Below are 16,560 nucleotides of genomic sequence, written 5' to 3' on the forward strand. Positions count from 1 at the left end.
ATTCATCTTCAGCTCCAGCAATAAATAGTCATGGTGTCGAGTACATTGTCTGTTCTCCCATTGCTGCTTCTGTTATCAGGTGATTTATGATTTATTTACGACGTTCATATGAAATATATGGTTTTGTGATGAAAACGTATATGGAAAAACACCTACATGGAAAAAATGTTGTACTTTTAATTCGTCCGCTTTTTTATCGTGTGCGCGTGGGCAATTTTTGGTGTATGGATTTTTGTATATGGTTTTTGTGTTTCTGTGATTTTCAGTGTGGGGTTCTTTCGTACCGAAAGAGATGTGGGCAACTTGATATTTGTAAAATCATTTTTAAATATTATAATTTAAATGGAACAACTTTTGTTCGCATTTTTAGAGCAACTACATACTATAACATAAGAACGTGAGGGAGTTCTAATCTAAGCGTATATTTTTATTATGAATTGTCGGAGAAAATATCTATATTTTGTTGTAAAATCAAACGCAATGTATTTATTCTGAGATAATAATTGGTCGAAGTTATTCATTGTATGTTATTGTTGCGTAGGGGTGGGTGGAGGATCCAAGTAAAAGGCCAACAGTCGTTTCACAGCATTTATTGATGATTTAGGAGATATTCTGTTTACCTACTGTATAGTCACGTATTCGGATATGTATTCCCACGGTATGAGAAGTGCAATCATTGCTTAGCTTACTTGCACTTAGCCTGTCGCTAATCCTTGAAATCAATCATACCAGTCGCACGGTATGCACTTAGTTAATCCGTTAACAGATATCCGTTAAACAGATAATCCTTGAACGGTCACACAGTCTCTGGGATTCTATTCGCTTAATCCGCAGCGTACGTAACATTATTATTATAGTTATTCATTTAATTTTATATACAAATACCTGGCTTAACCTCATTCAATTATTTCAGCTTCAAATTCAAATATCTGGGAAGAAGGAAATAGATCTTCACTTCTTAGGTAAAAAGTATATATGTATTATTTATAACATATATATGTATACATAGATGTCTGTCAAATGTGGAGGAGTAAATAACATTTTTTTATCATTGAACCCATGTTTGTTGCTATTGATTAATATTATAGTTTCCCTTGGGCAATATGTTATTTAAATAATATTATTTTAGCGCAAAAATGCAACGTTTCGAGCAAATTGTATTTTATTTTAATTTTATCTGTTATTTGATTGAAGAAATACAACCCACGAAGCATTTTGAAAAATTTGTTTGACATGCGAATATTTGTAAATTACATAATTGTTTTATATTATTGTTAAAAATAAATTATAATTTTAATGAAGAAAATAGTCTAATACCAAAATAATATTTCCCACGAAATCAATTTGTCAAATAACTTGGAAATTTTTGAGCTATGTAGAAGCAAAGTACATACAAAATACATGGGTTACTCTTAATTTTTTTTTTCAATATAATTTATTTATTTATTTATTTGGAAAATTTACAGTTTATTAAGTTACATAGATTGATAGTAAAAAAAATATAATTATGTTAAGTAAACCATTAATAATTTTCACATATAGGTAAAAAAAAGAAAAGCTCAAACATTTAAAATAAGAAAATAAATAAATAATAAATAAATAATTCGATTAAAATATAACTTAATTTGACATTAAAATGAAATAAGCACTAATCGTATCTTATCTTCTGTTTCAAAATGAATTTTTATACGTGTATTATGTTAAAAGTATTACAAATTGGGTCAAGTTTAAATTGCAAAAGTGAGAAAATACATTTGAATTATTGTGCTATAATCGTTAAAATTCTAAAATCTTCTGTTTATATACATATGTACATACATATATATTCAGATGTATCAGAAGATTAAAATTGAATTATTTAAATATTATTTTCCTCCATTTGGCAACTGATTAAAAAAAACCCACCACTGATATATGTAGGTATACCTAGTCAAAAAAATAATCTTCACATGAAATATAGAAAAGACCATCGATTGTACCTATACATATATATGTACTTGACATATCCAATTCAATAAAACCTGTGTATGCTTTAGGAATTGCTTTGCTCCCCCAAGACTTGAACATGGATATTATTTGATCAATGGTAAAACTGTAGCCGTTGCTTCAAACATTAGCCATTATTCGGTCCTCACATACTTCTGCGATGACGTTTATTCAAAAACGGGTGGTGAAAGCCTCTACTGTCGTCCAGATGGAACCTGGAACTCTTATATGGAGTGCACGAGTGAGAGCCATCAATAAAATATGTGTGTCTGGATAAAATGCATTATATACATATTTAAACATGACATGTCTGTGTGTTATAGAGTTATGCGAACCTCCGCGATCTTTAACGGTTGATTTCACCTGTGCCCTCAGAGGAGATTATATCAATTGCAGCAAACCGATGAAAAACGGCACCATTGTCAATCTTAGCTGCAAACCACATCATACAACATACCCAAATAGACAGCTCAACACGTTGACATGTATAAGAGGTCGATGGGACAAAGCTTTGAACGAATGCACTCCCGGTAAGCTACCCAAGATGGAAATATTCAATAGAGAAACATTTACAATAAAATCTGTATTATTAACCAAAAAATGCGCACATAGAAAAAAATCGATTAAGCGAGATAATAATAACACTGTTCGACACGAAAAATGGTTCAGGGACGAGATATGACTTTTCTTATAGATCTACATATGTCCAGTAAACAAGAATCTGGTAATAAAAAATGTTGAAAATTTCGAGCTAAAAGCTCGTACTAGTATTTACACAAATCTGAATTGAATTAATAGGGATAATATATAAAATTGTCTTTATATTAGAATTAAATAAAATTCCACTTAGAAAAATCACATTTCGACAATTCTTGTGGATTAATAACAAAAATTAGTTTATTTTATCGAGGTAAGCCAGTTATCAACAGAATTTTACCGATTTAAAATTCAGCACACTTTTAATTAACCCTTTTAAACGAAAACAAAAAATAGTGTGGCTATAACACTATCCCAATAAACATATTTCAATAGAAAATACTCAATATAAAATAGTATTAACATTGGGAAAAAATCCCAAATGAAAATACGTACTTTTGACTTTTGATTTGAACTGGACGACGATTTAGAGAGATTTGAAAGTTAAAAAGTACTAAAAATAAAAGATAAAATACCCGACTATAGATTTCAATATTCATTTTGAACAGAAAATTGACAGATTTTGAGAGATCAACCGAACAACACCAAGATATAGAAAAATCGCGTGATTTAAAAAACACATCTCGAGCCAATCAACATTTTTTATTACCAGATTCGTATTCACTGGGCATAGATCTATAAGAAAAGTAATATCTCGTCCCTGAACCAAAAAAAAAGTCGTAATTTATCGAACAGTATAATCGATTAATACTGATTAAGCGAGATTAGTCCAAGAAGTGTGAAAAACCGCACACACAAAAATAAAATTTTTAGTTGTGCGATTATGTTTTCGATGTGCTTCTATCATGTCCGCATTCTTCGTTTGCGGTTTTATCATACATTTCAATGAAGATATGCGTTATTCTAACCAGATTGTGGTCAAGAGAATGGTCTGGGTACTGGATTAGTAATTGGAGGACAAACAGAGCACCGTAAATTTTCCCCTTGGCACTTAGGTGTCTATAAGTATAACAAAAATAATGGAACATATGAACAGTTTTGCGGTGGTACGATCATCACCAGGAACATCGTCATTAGTGGTAAGATTCTGTGGAATTGTTCTAATTTGTATGTATTTAATTATTCTAATTTATGTTTATACATACATATGCACATATGTTAGCTGCACACTGTTTCGATATCCCTGGAGATGACAATTTGTATGCCGTCGCAGCTGGGAAGATTTACAGGCAATGGGATCATCAAGAAAAAGATCAATATGATTACATTCAAAATTCTTCGGTATAGTTGCATTTAGATTTTCGCGATATTCTCACCTCTTCACCTCATTGTTTAATTTGTTTGATTTCCATTCTACAGGTGAAAGCTATTCACATTCCGAGGTCTTATCTTGGAAATCGTGATTATTATCAGCTTGATGTCGCCATGTTGCTCTTAAAAACCCCATTCGAATTTAGTAATGAGGTTCATGCTGCATGTCTTGACATCAACGATAGAGATTTTTACGAATACCTTTTAACTTCAACGCTCCAAGTAAAAGTTAGTTAAATTAATATTATATTAATACTCTACCCGTTTATATTAACCTGGTATTTTTGATTAAGATATCAAATTTAAATTGACACTGTTTATTTCCGGCGATAGATTGGTTTTTCCCAAACTCTGAAATAAATAAAAGATAAACATTTTATATTAATTATTATATGAATATTTAAAGACCAATATTTGTTGTCAGTTTTTCATGTCTAGTAAAAAACAAGGGAGTGGCGGAAATTTATTTTTATTTGGTTATTACAAATAATAGACGTCACCTAAATGGGTCGATTACTATTTATAGTTTAAAGAAGCAAGTTCCAAAACCTACATATCTATCTAACAAAATTGGATATTATGTATGTATGTATGTGCGGAGCGTGGACAGTGACGGATCCAGGAATTTTTCAAGGGGGGGGGGGCGATATTAAAATAAACAAACATATTTAATGCAGATGCCAACTGAGAAGTTAAAAAGAGGACATTCTTTAAAAATAATATTTAATTTTATGCGAAAAATTCGAAACGGTTTAAATAGAAATAAATGCCAGTTTAATTTAATACAAACTCAAATTTATAAAAATTATGGTCAGAAAATAGCAATTTGTATATTTAGCGCCACAGCCGAATTATTTTACTAATTCTTGAAATCTCAAATCTCATATTTGCTGGTGCATTCACGTTCAGTTTAACATAAGAAAATCTAGTCTATTGAGAAGCGTTTTATTTTACAAAACAGTGTAACGTAAATTATATACATATGAAGTAGTAATTATATTCATACGCAGTAGTAATTATATACATATATAGCAGTAATTATATACAAATGTAGTACTTGTAAATTAAAAATAAATATTGGAAAGATCATATTTTAATTGTTGGTAAATGCTAATTCAATAATTACAAAATATTTTGAAGTCAGCTGGATAAAAAAAGATAATATTCTGAGGATATTTGACAAATAAAGAAAACAAAAGAATTTTGTCAAAAAAGAGGACAAGTTTTTTTTAAAAAGAGATCAGTTGGAAACTCTAATATACAAAAAATATTTTTATATTAGTAGAAAATTTAATTAATACATCGTAAATTTATTAATTACAATAAATACTCAGGTAATAATGATAAATATAAATTTAAAAATCGGTACTTATTAGCTTAATGTTAGTGTGTGTATACCAGTGGTTGCGTAATTTTTATAGAGTTTTCCTGCACTTCTTTTCATGTACATAGGTAGCCATCCCTGAATCCATCCCTGAACATGGGTAGCTTATTAGTATGCTTAGTAGTTATCCGCAATTGTTATATTTATTAGAATGGTGTAAGTGTCTTCAGCAAATGACTATTTATGCTAATTTATTCCTACTTACATAATTCTATTTGTCTTATATTATTATTAATTAAACGTGAGTTTGGTCTCACTGAGAGTGTTTCTGTATGAATTGTCAATCTTGACTTGAAGTTTATAGTTAAAGACAAGTTTGTGTTTCTCGTGTACCAGTTTTGAGTGTTTTGAGTGGTCTGTGAGTTCCGATCACAGATTGGGCGATGAATGTCGGTCACCCATTGGTCAACGAGCACTGATCGTCCAATCTTCACATTACAGTACTACACAAACAACTTAGAAATGGTAAATTATAGGTGGTCGGCTGGGGAATTACAAAGGAGGGAGACACAAGGTCGTCTTCTAAAATGCTATTGCGGGCAGATGTAAAAGTAATCGGTCGTGAAGACTGCCTAAAAAGTATTCCAGAAGAGTTCATCCCTCATGTGACAACAAATAAGATCTGCATCACCGGTGCAGACAAAAGTAAGCTTGAAAGTGAGCTGGCAAAGTTGATTTTTGCACCGTTACGATCAGATTATGATTTTGCAGATATGACCTTATGCAACGGAGACAGTGGTGGCGGTACACTCGTCAAAGTTCCGATTAAAGGTACCTTTCGGTGGTACCTGATAGGTGTAATCAGTACGGGGGCCCTTGGGGGACCATTAAGGGATACTTGCCTGGCCAACTCCAGCACTGTTGTAACTAGTCTCTACAACAATAGGAAGTTCATACTCGATGCATTCGATAATTACGACAAATATTCCCGTGAGTCACTTTTATTAAATAATTGGTGATTTCAAGTTCATGGTTATGTATTTGTTTATATAACAGGGCTGTGGAGTCGTTAAAAAAAAAACGAGTCCAACTGCGATAAAAAATAGTTTCGAATACTTTAAGTCCCTATAATCATTAACTTTTAATTAAACTAATAAAATTTTAAAGATTTGTCAAATATCGGTTCATTCTTCAATTTGAACTTAACACGAGAAAAATACAAATATATAATAGAAACGCTGTCAATCGGATATGCATATTCAGTATTGTCGAGTAACTCTCGTCACAAACACGTGTTAGTAATTTAATATTCACATGCATACATTGTTCAGTGAAAAAAAATAATATAGAATTATATATGTATATTATAACTAAAATTATATATATTATAAAATTATATATACAGCCTTGATATTTAATAACTTTTTTAATTGACAGAGTTCGTTGAACCTGCACTATTCACAACTGAAGTTTCTACAGCTCCCGTGCCAGGGTAAATTAAAATTTCAGTATTATAATTAGAGGTAAGATAGTCACAGTGCTATCCATTGTTCCATTGTTGTGCATCCTTTGTAAAAAAGGTTCGGCAAACCTTTAACAATGCATTTACAACCTTTGAACAATACGCAGTACCTTCTGGGCCTGGTGACTAATTATAATATATATAAAAACCGAGGCGATGTAAATATGTACAGGACAGAACGTGGACAAGTATGGGGAACCAATCACAGCCGAGTATTCTAGACGCGGGGATTCAAATCAAATGCAGGGTGTGTAGCGGGGTAGTGTGGTAGCGGTGAAGTGGGGGGGGGGTCTGAAGTCGGTGATGCACAGGACGTATCACTTCGTAATTTGTAATTCGTGTTTCTTTCCGAAACCAGCCATTTCAGAAGAAAAGTCTCCAAAGCCTTCAAGCAATTTTGGAATGCTACAAATGCTATTTTAGCAGTAAACAGTACTATCCCGGTACATATTAATGGAATCTACAACCATCGGAGTATTGCCAATATGTTTAGCAAGCATTTCAAAGAGTCTGTTTCGGATTTGATGGGCAGGGCTGCTGTGGTTATGTCTATCTCAGAAGATTCGTTTTTCGTCATAACTGGCGACGAAGTTGAAACTGCGTTAAGGTCAATGTCTGGAGGGAAAGCAACTGGTTGGGACAGCATTAGTACGGATCATGTTCTGCATAGTGGTAAGAATTTCTTCATCATATTAGCAAGGCTTTTCAATGTGATGATTTGCATGAACATGTACCTGAAGAGTTTACAAGGACGAATATTGTTCCTGTCCTCAAGTCATCAAAGCTTGATGCTTCAGTCATTGACAGCTATCGTCCTATTGCTCTAGCCACCATTTTATCTAAAATTCTAGACGCTGAATCGCCTTGTACGCTGAGGGAATTCATACTCTGATCCCGCTTCTTTGAAGTGCGGGGTTAGACAGGGTGGGTCAATGTCTCCTGGCTTATTCAACCTTTACATTGATGAACTTTCACATCGCCTTCGACAGACTGGAGTTGGTTGCCACATAGGAGGAAAATGCAGTAACCACATCAGCTATGCGGATGACATGGTGATCTTGGCGCCTTCTCCGTCAGCTCTGAATCGCCTCCTGGAAGTTTGCTCGAGTTATGCTGCAGAACATAATATGCGGTATAATACGAGTAAATCCATGGTATTGATTTTCCGATACGGTCGAGGTCCTCATTTCGTCCCCAACATTATTTTACATGGGCGTAATCTTGAAACTGTTAGGGAAGTCAAGTATCTGGGCCACTTGCTGACGGAGGATCTATCTGATGACCGTGACATCGAAAGACAAAGAAGAGCCATTTGTGTAAGGGCAAATATGCTGGCTAGACGATTTTTCCACTCCAGTGTAGAGGTTAAGAGACAATTATTTATGTCCTTTTGTACTAGCCTCTATACTGGTGAATTATAAACCAGATACAAGCGGGAGACGATGAGGAAGATAAAAGTACAATACAACAACTGTTACCGTGCTCTTTTCGGGTTACCTAGGAGCTGTAGCGCGCCGCAAATGTTTGTAGAAGGGCATGTGCCTCACTTTGAAGCCATTCTCAGGTTGAGAGCGGCCTCTCTACGTCTTCGTATATTTTTATCACCTAATTGTCTTCTTGCTGCTGCATCTTCTCATTTGCATTCTTCATTTTATGTTCGATGGATGGAACTGCTACACCGACCGCCTTGAATAGACATAAAATTATTATTATTTATTATTATTAGACTTATTTATTATTATTTATTTATTATAATTATTATTATTATTATTTATTATTATTATTATTTACTATCAGTAATATTTATATATTTACTTATGTATTTATTTATTTATTTTTTGTTTACTATTTTTCAATACTTTTTTTATTATCTATATATTATTTATATGGGCGTTGGGGATTGCACTATTCTTCTCATCGTCTGGAATAAAAGCTATTATTATTATTATAATTATTATTATTTCGGAACTACCACCCTTTTCGATTTCGATTTGCGGTAGTATCGGGGTGGCGGCGTCTAGGGGTGGCGGCGGGGTGGTGGCGGGGGGCGCCAGGGGGGCGGGATTCTTCAGGGAGGTGGGATTGCAGGGGGCTGCAGGATTCTGGTTTCATTTTAGTTTCGGATACGGACTCCATTTTCAGTTACGGATACCGATCCCTGTTTCAGTTCCGATTCCCGATTTCTGTTTTAGTTCCGATTTCGATTAATTATTACTATACGTATTGTAACTTTATTTTAAATCAAGTATCAATTTGTTTCCTATCAATCAATTTGAAATTTCACTATTGCACTATTCTCCCCATCGTCTGGAATAAATAAGCTATTATTATTATTATTATTATAAAAGGCCAAGCATTTGCCACATCATATAATATCATGTCACGTAAGGTCACGTGACAGCGTTAATGCGCATGTGCGGATTTTACCATCTGACGTAAGTTGGCGCTCACTTTTTATCAAGTGCATGAATGCTTATACCATGCCACTTGTACATATATTATATTTATACAACTCAATAAATAATAAAAATTATATTAAAATCGATTGTGATTATGTGTTTACATTTAGAAAGAGACCCATCGATTGCGTGCTACCACCGTACCCGGAAAACGGTTCATATGATGTAATTGGAAATGATGGATTATCTCCTGGTGATAGAGTGCAATATCCAACAATTTTGAATTACACTTGTCAAGTGAACTACAAGTTGAATGGATCACATAGGTCATCGTGCAGAAAAAGTGGCATTTGGAGTAAAAACTTACAATGTAAAAGTGAGTATTTACACTATCTACACATATGGAAGTTAAATTTAAAGAAAATGTGACTTTTGTTACATTTATTCTTACTTTCACTTATTTCTAAATAAGTCTCTCAGTCTGAGATACTTATCAGTCATATGTCAGTATTTGTCACTGTTAGATACGCTAAGACAGACCCTACGAGAGCCGGTTCCCGGAAAAACGCTCTATCGTAAATGCACTGTTGAAAAACTCGTCGATATTTTTCCCCAAGGCAAATATGCACACGTGCATTTTTGTTTAAAAAGTAAAATTATGTTTGCTCGTCACTAGTGCGTGTGTTTTATATTTATCCGGGTATTTTTCAAAGAAGATGCAAGCTTTTTTTTAGCTACCAATGGACTTGTACCACTTTCAATAATAACGAATTTTGAAAAATATAAACTATACCACCTTTGATAGTGAGTAAATTTATCAAGAATTCCGCGACAAAACGCTCACGCACTTTATGGTCAACGACACAACGCACAGGACATCACGCTCATGGACATGGACACTGAACAATAGTAAATAATAGAGGTTCAATAATATAGTGATAATCTGTAAGAAATAGCCGCCAGTCAGATAATGTATTATTCCAAAAAAAAAAATCGACATGTCCTTATTTTATAAATAATAATATCCATATGTTGTCAGACCAATGAGCGTAGTGAAATATATTATAGAAGAGCCTCGTAGGCGTTGAAATAGGCGCTCCAACAAGTTCCATATATGATGTTTGTTAATTCGCACTTTACGTAAAAAAAGTATTTCTTAGTTGTAGTACATATGTACATAGCTTGTGTAACTCTGTTTTATAATATTTCCACTGAAACGGTGTTTTTTTAATACATTTTTATAGGAATTCCGCTGGGTAGTAGGGAAGATTGCATGAGAGAGAGACAAGTAAAAGCGATCTCAATTCAATCTTATACGTTTATTTAGAACAATAGGTACTCGATGCGCATACGCACCCGGTCTAACGTCACACCGCGACGCTACTGTCGCCCGGACAAGGTTCGGTAGTACCAACCTTAACATTAATACATACAGTGCATAATACCAACTGTTCGGCATGAGCCACATCATTATACATAATTATAATCATTTTATATTAATATCCTACATATATGTACATATGTATGTTTGTTGATAGGCACCGTTTTACCACCATCACCCACCACCAGTCGAACAACGACCCTTAACAAACCAGTAACAGGGTATATACTCAATTATTTATAATATTTACCTGGTCATATAACATTTACTTAAATTACATGAAGTGTTTTGATTTGTTTTAAGGGAATTCGACCAATGCACGTTGCCAGCTTATCCAGAAAATGGTAAATATAAGATTGGAAATCAAGAGATACCTCCTGGAGCACGGGTCGATCCATTCACAATTGTAATATATACATGTAATCCTGGCTTCGGTCTACATGGACCCAACAATATATATTGTGAAGAGGATGGAAAATGGAGTGATGAGGTGCAGTGTGTCAGTGAGTTTTAATCCTACATTTTCTATTTATTTCCTTCATTGTTTCAAAAAGTGTTTGAGCAGAAGTAATGACAAAATGAACAAAAACGAAATATTCCTGATAAAATGTTCACGAAGCCTTAAAATGTTTACAGAATTCTGTGATCCACTCCAGTCGCTAACAGTTGACTTCAAATGTTTGTATAGAGGTGAATTTATTGATTGTGATAAAGCATTGCCAGATGGAACAACTGTCACCACAGTGTGCAAGGGATACCACGTGCCTACATTGGAACGAAATTTGAAAGTTTTGTCGTGTAAGAACGGCGTATGGGATGAACTACCACCAAGATGCAGACCAGGTGTTGATTAATTTCGAGCTTTTTTATTTAGACACATATATTTTTTATAAATGTTTGATAAATACGCATATGTCTTTGACAGATTGTGGGCAGATAGTAGAGGGTGCTGGAAATGTATTAAGTGGTATAACAGCGATTGTTGGTGGGTCGCCTTGGCACGTCGGCGTCTATAGCTTAGACGAGAATGGAGTTTTCTCTCAAATTTGCGGTGGAACAATTATCAGCAGAAAGATTGTCATCAGCGGTATGTAATTTTGAATTTGAACCCAAAGATGTATTAGTAATTGCTTTATTGCATGTCGGTTAAATAGTCTCAAACTAAAAGTAACCACAAACGTAGAAATTCATCGGCAAATACGTAATTTCTAAGAAATTAATTGTATTTGACAAAAATTTCATAAAAAAAGATCGTTTGTTGAATAACATTCTAGAGCAGTGGCTCTCAACTTTTTTTGGACCGTGGCCCCCTTTTGCTTTAAATATTTTTCCGTGCCTCCCACCTCATATTTTCTCTAAAAAAAAAAGTACATATTAAAAATATTATATATTATATAAACTTTATTTTATAATTACAAATTTGAACACACGTAATATATTTTTAAGCATCATAAATTTTTCAATATGTAATATATTGAAAGATAATTTTATTTAGTGTGATCCTTGTGGCTGATTTCATTATGAACACAACTTATAATGAAATACGAGATGATGATCTTTACATACATTTTATTATTATTATTATTATTATTACTAGCCTCTTCTTACTTCACTTTCGATTTTTTCGTCTGACAAAATTTGGGCTCTTATCCGATCGTTTTCAAAGTTTGCCATTTTGCTCGGTTTGGTCATCAATATATGTGGAAATGAAGTCCGCCATTACGATGGTGAAAAATTATCGTAATAGACACGTTTGAAAATACTCCATCATCTTTTTCGGTGACGTCTATTGTCCACATTGGCGCATTTGTCCACACCGTTCCCATCGTTTTTTCCCTTTTTTTGCCACTCTCTCGCTATGTCATTTAGTTTAAATCTTACTTGTGCATTCATATTACTTTGCAGATCTATCAGACTTTCTTGCAATGCGATATCAATATCAATTGCATTCATAATAGATGGATCAATCACCCAATCTGGAATATTTAGATATATAATATCATTAAATCTAACTTGCATATCCTCATGAAGCTGCTTCAAATATTCAATATACATACATGTATGTATTTCAATTAGAAATGCTAGCCAATGATGGCCAATCAATCCACAATTTTCGGTGTCTTATCGCGTGCACAATTTAGTGTTTTTTTTGATTTTTAAATGCTTTTTATTATTACTAAATTATGTTCGCAATTAATCTTATATCTATTTTAATAGCTACTGATTTACTGATCATTTTCTATTTTACATTTTTTTTTTGTTAGTAATCATAGTATTATATTATTTTAATGTTAATGTAAAGCATAATAAGAAAAAGAGCTCAAAAACCTACTTACAATTCTTATAAATGCTCATAATACATAATATTAATTAAAGACTCTAAAGTCGACGATCTAAAGCAGACCGTGTTTATGTAATCTGTGTTTATACCTGGTATAGACATTTTGTTGTAATCATCGAGACTCTTCACAAGTGTGTTAGTATGGTTATTAGTGATTCTGTCGTAGAATCTACTGGTTAGTTTGTTATTAATGTCTGTAACTAACGGAATATTATTTATGATATGTAGTTTTTTCAATTTAGTATATATGCGTGTGTTATAAATTATTTTTAGGGATTTATTTTGTATTATTTGGAGCTTGAAAATGTTAGTATTCGAGGCGTTATTCCATACAGGTGAAGCATATGTTAATAATGGTAATATGAGCGCGCGATATAATTTTATTTTATTTTGAGTTGAAAAGGAACTATGGCGATTAAATATTGGGTATATTGAGGATATACCCCGCATCGCCTTGCACTTCGCTGCTTCAATGTGAGGTGCCCATATCATTATTTTATCGAAGGTTACTCCTACATATTTCATTACTGATTGCCATTTCAGACTTTCTCTAGAGGGGATTTTCAGATCTGAACTTGGCTTATACTTTCTAATACTAAAGAATATCGCATCTGTTTTGGTTTGATTAATTTGAATTTTCCACTTAGTGAAGTGTTCCATCATTGTTTTAATTGCAAATTCAAGATTTTTACGAATAGTGTCTGGTTTTTTGCTACTTGTGAAGCAAGCGGTATCATCTGCATATAGGGTCATGTGACGGTTTTTTGGAATAGGTATGTCATTTATATATATGAATAACAAGAGTGGGCCAAGCAAGCTCCCCTGCGAAACCCCAGCTGCGATTAACAATTTCAGTTTCGAGTTTGGTTTTTTTCGTGGTCTATTAACCGCTTAGCTGCCCAAAGCGCCTTAAGGCGCAAACAGCCGTATCTATTACACGCTCAGCGCGTCGGCTGGGCGTCTAAGCGGTTAACATTGTACTCTTAAGACAAATTATGTTTACAGTTATAAAAACTTTTAATTTATACTATTTATATGGTTGTTTGATCTTTGCTAATACAAATATATTTAGATATTAATTTAATTTTTTTTAATCACTCATAGATTACTGAAGTGATAAATAATACATCAATAATTTTTACTTATAAAAAAAATAAATTAGTATGTTGAAATAGCTGGCAATATCCTATGAACTAATTTGAATTTGATTTACACACATTTGGTTAAAGGTCTTCTACCTTTTTGGCACAAAATGGACATCGAGATAAAAATATTTACGAACTACATATTTAATAAAATCTCATATAATTATTAAAATTTATTTTTGGATTTATTGTATATAATTCCATTGAAGCGAACTGCGCTTGGAAAGAAACAATTTTATCCCCTAGGTCATGTGCAATATTTTTAATATTATTGAACAATATAGGTATCTACAATGTATAAAAATTAAATACACGGTCTAATGTAAATAAATAAACCAATTTTATAAAATGTATGTATACAATGAAAAATTTGATTAATTTTCTAATTGAATATGTATGTTATACGTATACTATTATATTATATTAGCGGTGCTACCCGGCTTCACTCGGTAAATGGAAATTAAATGAAAACCATGAATAAATCATAGGTTTTTTTATTATATGTAATATTTAAATGACCAATTTCAAACGTCTTTGACCAATCCAGCCAATCAGAAACGAATTACAGACGCTGTTTCGATTTTATATATAAGATAATAATGATAATAATAATTAGTTATTGAGAGTTTTATTATAATATCTTTTTCATTTCAAACGAAGCTGCTCACTGTTTCGACATCGGTGGAGTGATTCAGAGTGAACAAAATTATGCTGTGGCATAATTTTGCATTTAATTTTCCGGCATAACTCTGCCGGAAAATATTACAGAGGTTGGGAAAATGAGATCGATAACAAAGCGACGTATAAGCAAATATCTGACGTAAATAATTTATTGTGTGTCGAATGTTTCACAATTTATTTGTTTGCCGTGTTTAATTTACAATTATAATTCCAGATTGAGGCGATTCGAATCCCGAAAAAATACGGCGGCCACAAATTCAGCCTGCAACAAGATCTCGCCGTTTTGATTCTCAAGTCTCCATTCGACTTTCACAATATGGTGCATGCCATTTGCATCGATATTCTCAATCAAGGCTTCAACGAACTACAGCTGGCTTCTGGAAATGTGGGAAAAGTGTGTAAATTATTTTTATGCATAGTGGATTTTTATTCATTACTCAAAGTTCCAGTAAATTTACTCAAAGTCATGCTCTGTTTATAAATAGTTCTAAAAGAAAATTATCGGTTTTAAACGAATATTTCGTGAATTACCGGTGAATGGAAATTATGGTTAATTTTGAATCCTTATTAAGTATGTATGTACATACATACATTAAATATTAAATTAAATACCGATTTTAGACTGAAAAATTACATGGAAGTTTGTTGGACGCTAAAGAATCTTATAGTAAAAAATTTCCAATAATATGTACATGTACGGGATACAAGAGGAACAGCCTGTTCCTCTTGTATCCCGTATATATATATATATATATATATATATATATATATATATATATATATATATATATATATATATATTTTTTTTTTTTTTTTTCTTTTAATGTTCTCATAAACAGATTTCTAACAAAGACTGGGGTTGTTAATATGAAAATAGATTTGTTCATTATTTAACAGGTCGTTGGTTGGGGTGTGACCGAAGCAGGAAATACTAACTCTGCATCGCCTCAATTAAAATTGGCAGAAGTACCGGTGGTGGAATACGACAAGTGTATAGATGGGATACCGGAGGAGTTCAAAAAGTATATAACTTCAGACAAATTCTGTGCCGGCTTCTTGGATAGAGGCAAGTACATAACTACTTATCGTAGTCCCGACATATCACAAGTCAATCTGAAATTCAGGTTTTTTTTTCTGAATTTTGGATGTTGGGACTATGAAGCAATATGAACCTAGTGTGTCTAGATGTTGATGTGACTGATTTTTTTGTGCAGGTACGACAGTATGCAGTGGTGACAGTGGCGGAGGCATAGTCTTTAAAACTACTAAAAAAGGTGTCACAAGATGGTATATCAGGGGTGTAGTCAGTACTGGAGCTCTTGACGATACCAGAACAACCTGTCGATCCAATTCCTATACAATATTTACTATTATATATAAGCATCGAAATTTCTTAAGCACTTTAATAAATAAATATCAATAATATCACCCATCACATGTTTCATCGATTCAAACAAATCCATCTTAGTTCCAATATGAATATTTTAAACAGTATGGATGTATGTATGTACGTATGTTTCATCGAATCACAAATTCTTCATAGTTTTAATATTAATATTAGGATTTATGTATGTACATATGTACTTTTTCAATAATAAAAACATACTTATGATAATAAAAATTCACAAAACAAAATTCTATTATTGAACCGTACAGACACATTCACACATACCGGCAAGATTATGAAATACTAATAGCTAAGACAGCATTTTCGATACAAATTGAGCGCAAATGTTTGGAAACTTGCTCAAGACAAAAGTTCTACTTCCGGTAGTCGGATTTTGTTCGCTTTTTTTTATTACTTAAAATCACT

General features: G+C 32.9%; 1 protein-coding gene across 1 annotated transcript; it reads left to right on the top strand.

Annotated features, from left to right (window-relative positions):
* LOC143909339 (uncharacterized) lies at nucleotides 1-15,141 on the top strand. The gene is made up of 17 exons (XM_077427263.1): nucleotides 1-79; nucleotides 914-962; nucleotides 2,037-2,227; nucleotides 2,310-2,516; nucleotides 3,555-3,722; nucleotides 3,806-3,924; nucleotides 4,003-4,182; nucleotides 5,815-5,983; nucleotides 6,050-6,268; nucleotides 6,716-6,770; nucleotides 9,370-9,575; nucleotides 10,738-10,801; nucleotides 10,884-11,083; nucleotides 11,217-11,423; nucleotides 11,506-11,667; nucleotides 14,727-14,886; nucleotides 14,962-15,141. The coding sequence occupies exons 1-16, from the start codon at nucleotides 31-33 to the stop codon at nucleotides 14,786-14,788; spliced, it is 2,307 nt and encodes a 768-aa protein (XP_077283389.1). The 5' UTR covers nucleotides 1-30; the 3' UTR covers nucleotides 14,789-14,886; nucleotides 14,962-15,141.
* The last annotated feature ends 1,419 nt before the right edge of the window (nucleotides 15,142-16,560 follow it).

Source organism: Arctopsyche grandis, chromosome 3, assembly GCF_051622035.1.
Source record: "Arctopsyche grandis isolate Sample6627 chromosome 3, ASM5162203v2, whole genome shotgun sequence".
NCBI lineage: Eukaryota > Metazoa > Arthropoda > Insecta > Trichoptera > Hydropsychidae > Arctopsyche > Arctopsyche grandis.

Excerpts from the sequence above, each read along its gene's own strand:
- LOC143909339 (XM_077427263.1), top strand. The coding sequence starts at position 31 with ATGGTGTCGAGTACATTGTCTGTTCTCCCATTGCTGCTTCTGTTATCA. Across the intron at positions 2,228-2,309 it reads CTCTTATATGGAGTGCACGA|AGTTATGCGAACCTCCGCGA; the intron begins GTGAGAGCCATC and ends TGTGTGTTATAG. Across the intron at positions 11,668-14,726 it reads CAGAAAGATTGTCATCAGCG|CTGCTCACTGTTTCGACATC; the intron begins GTATGTAATTTT and ends TTTCAAACGAAG.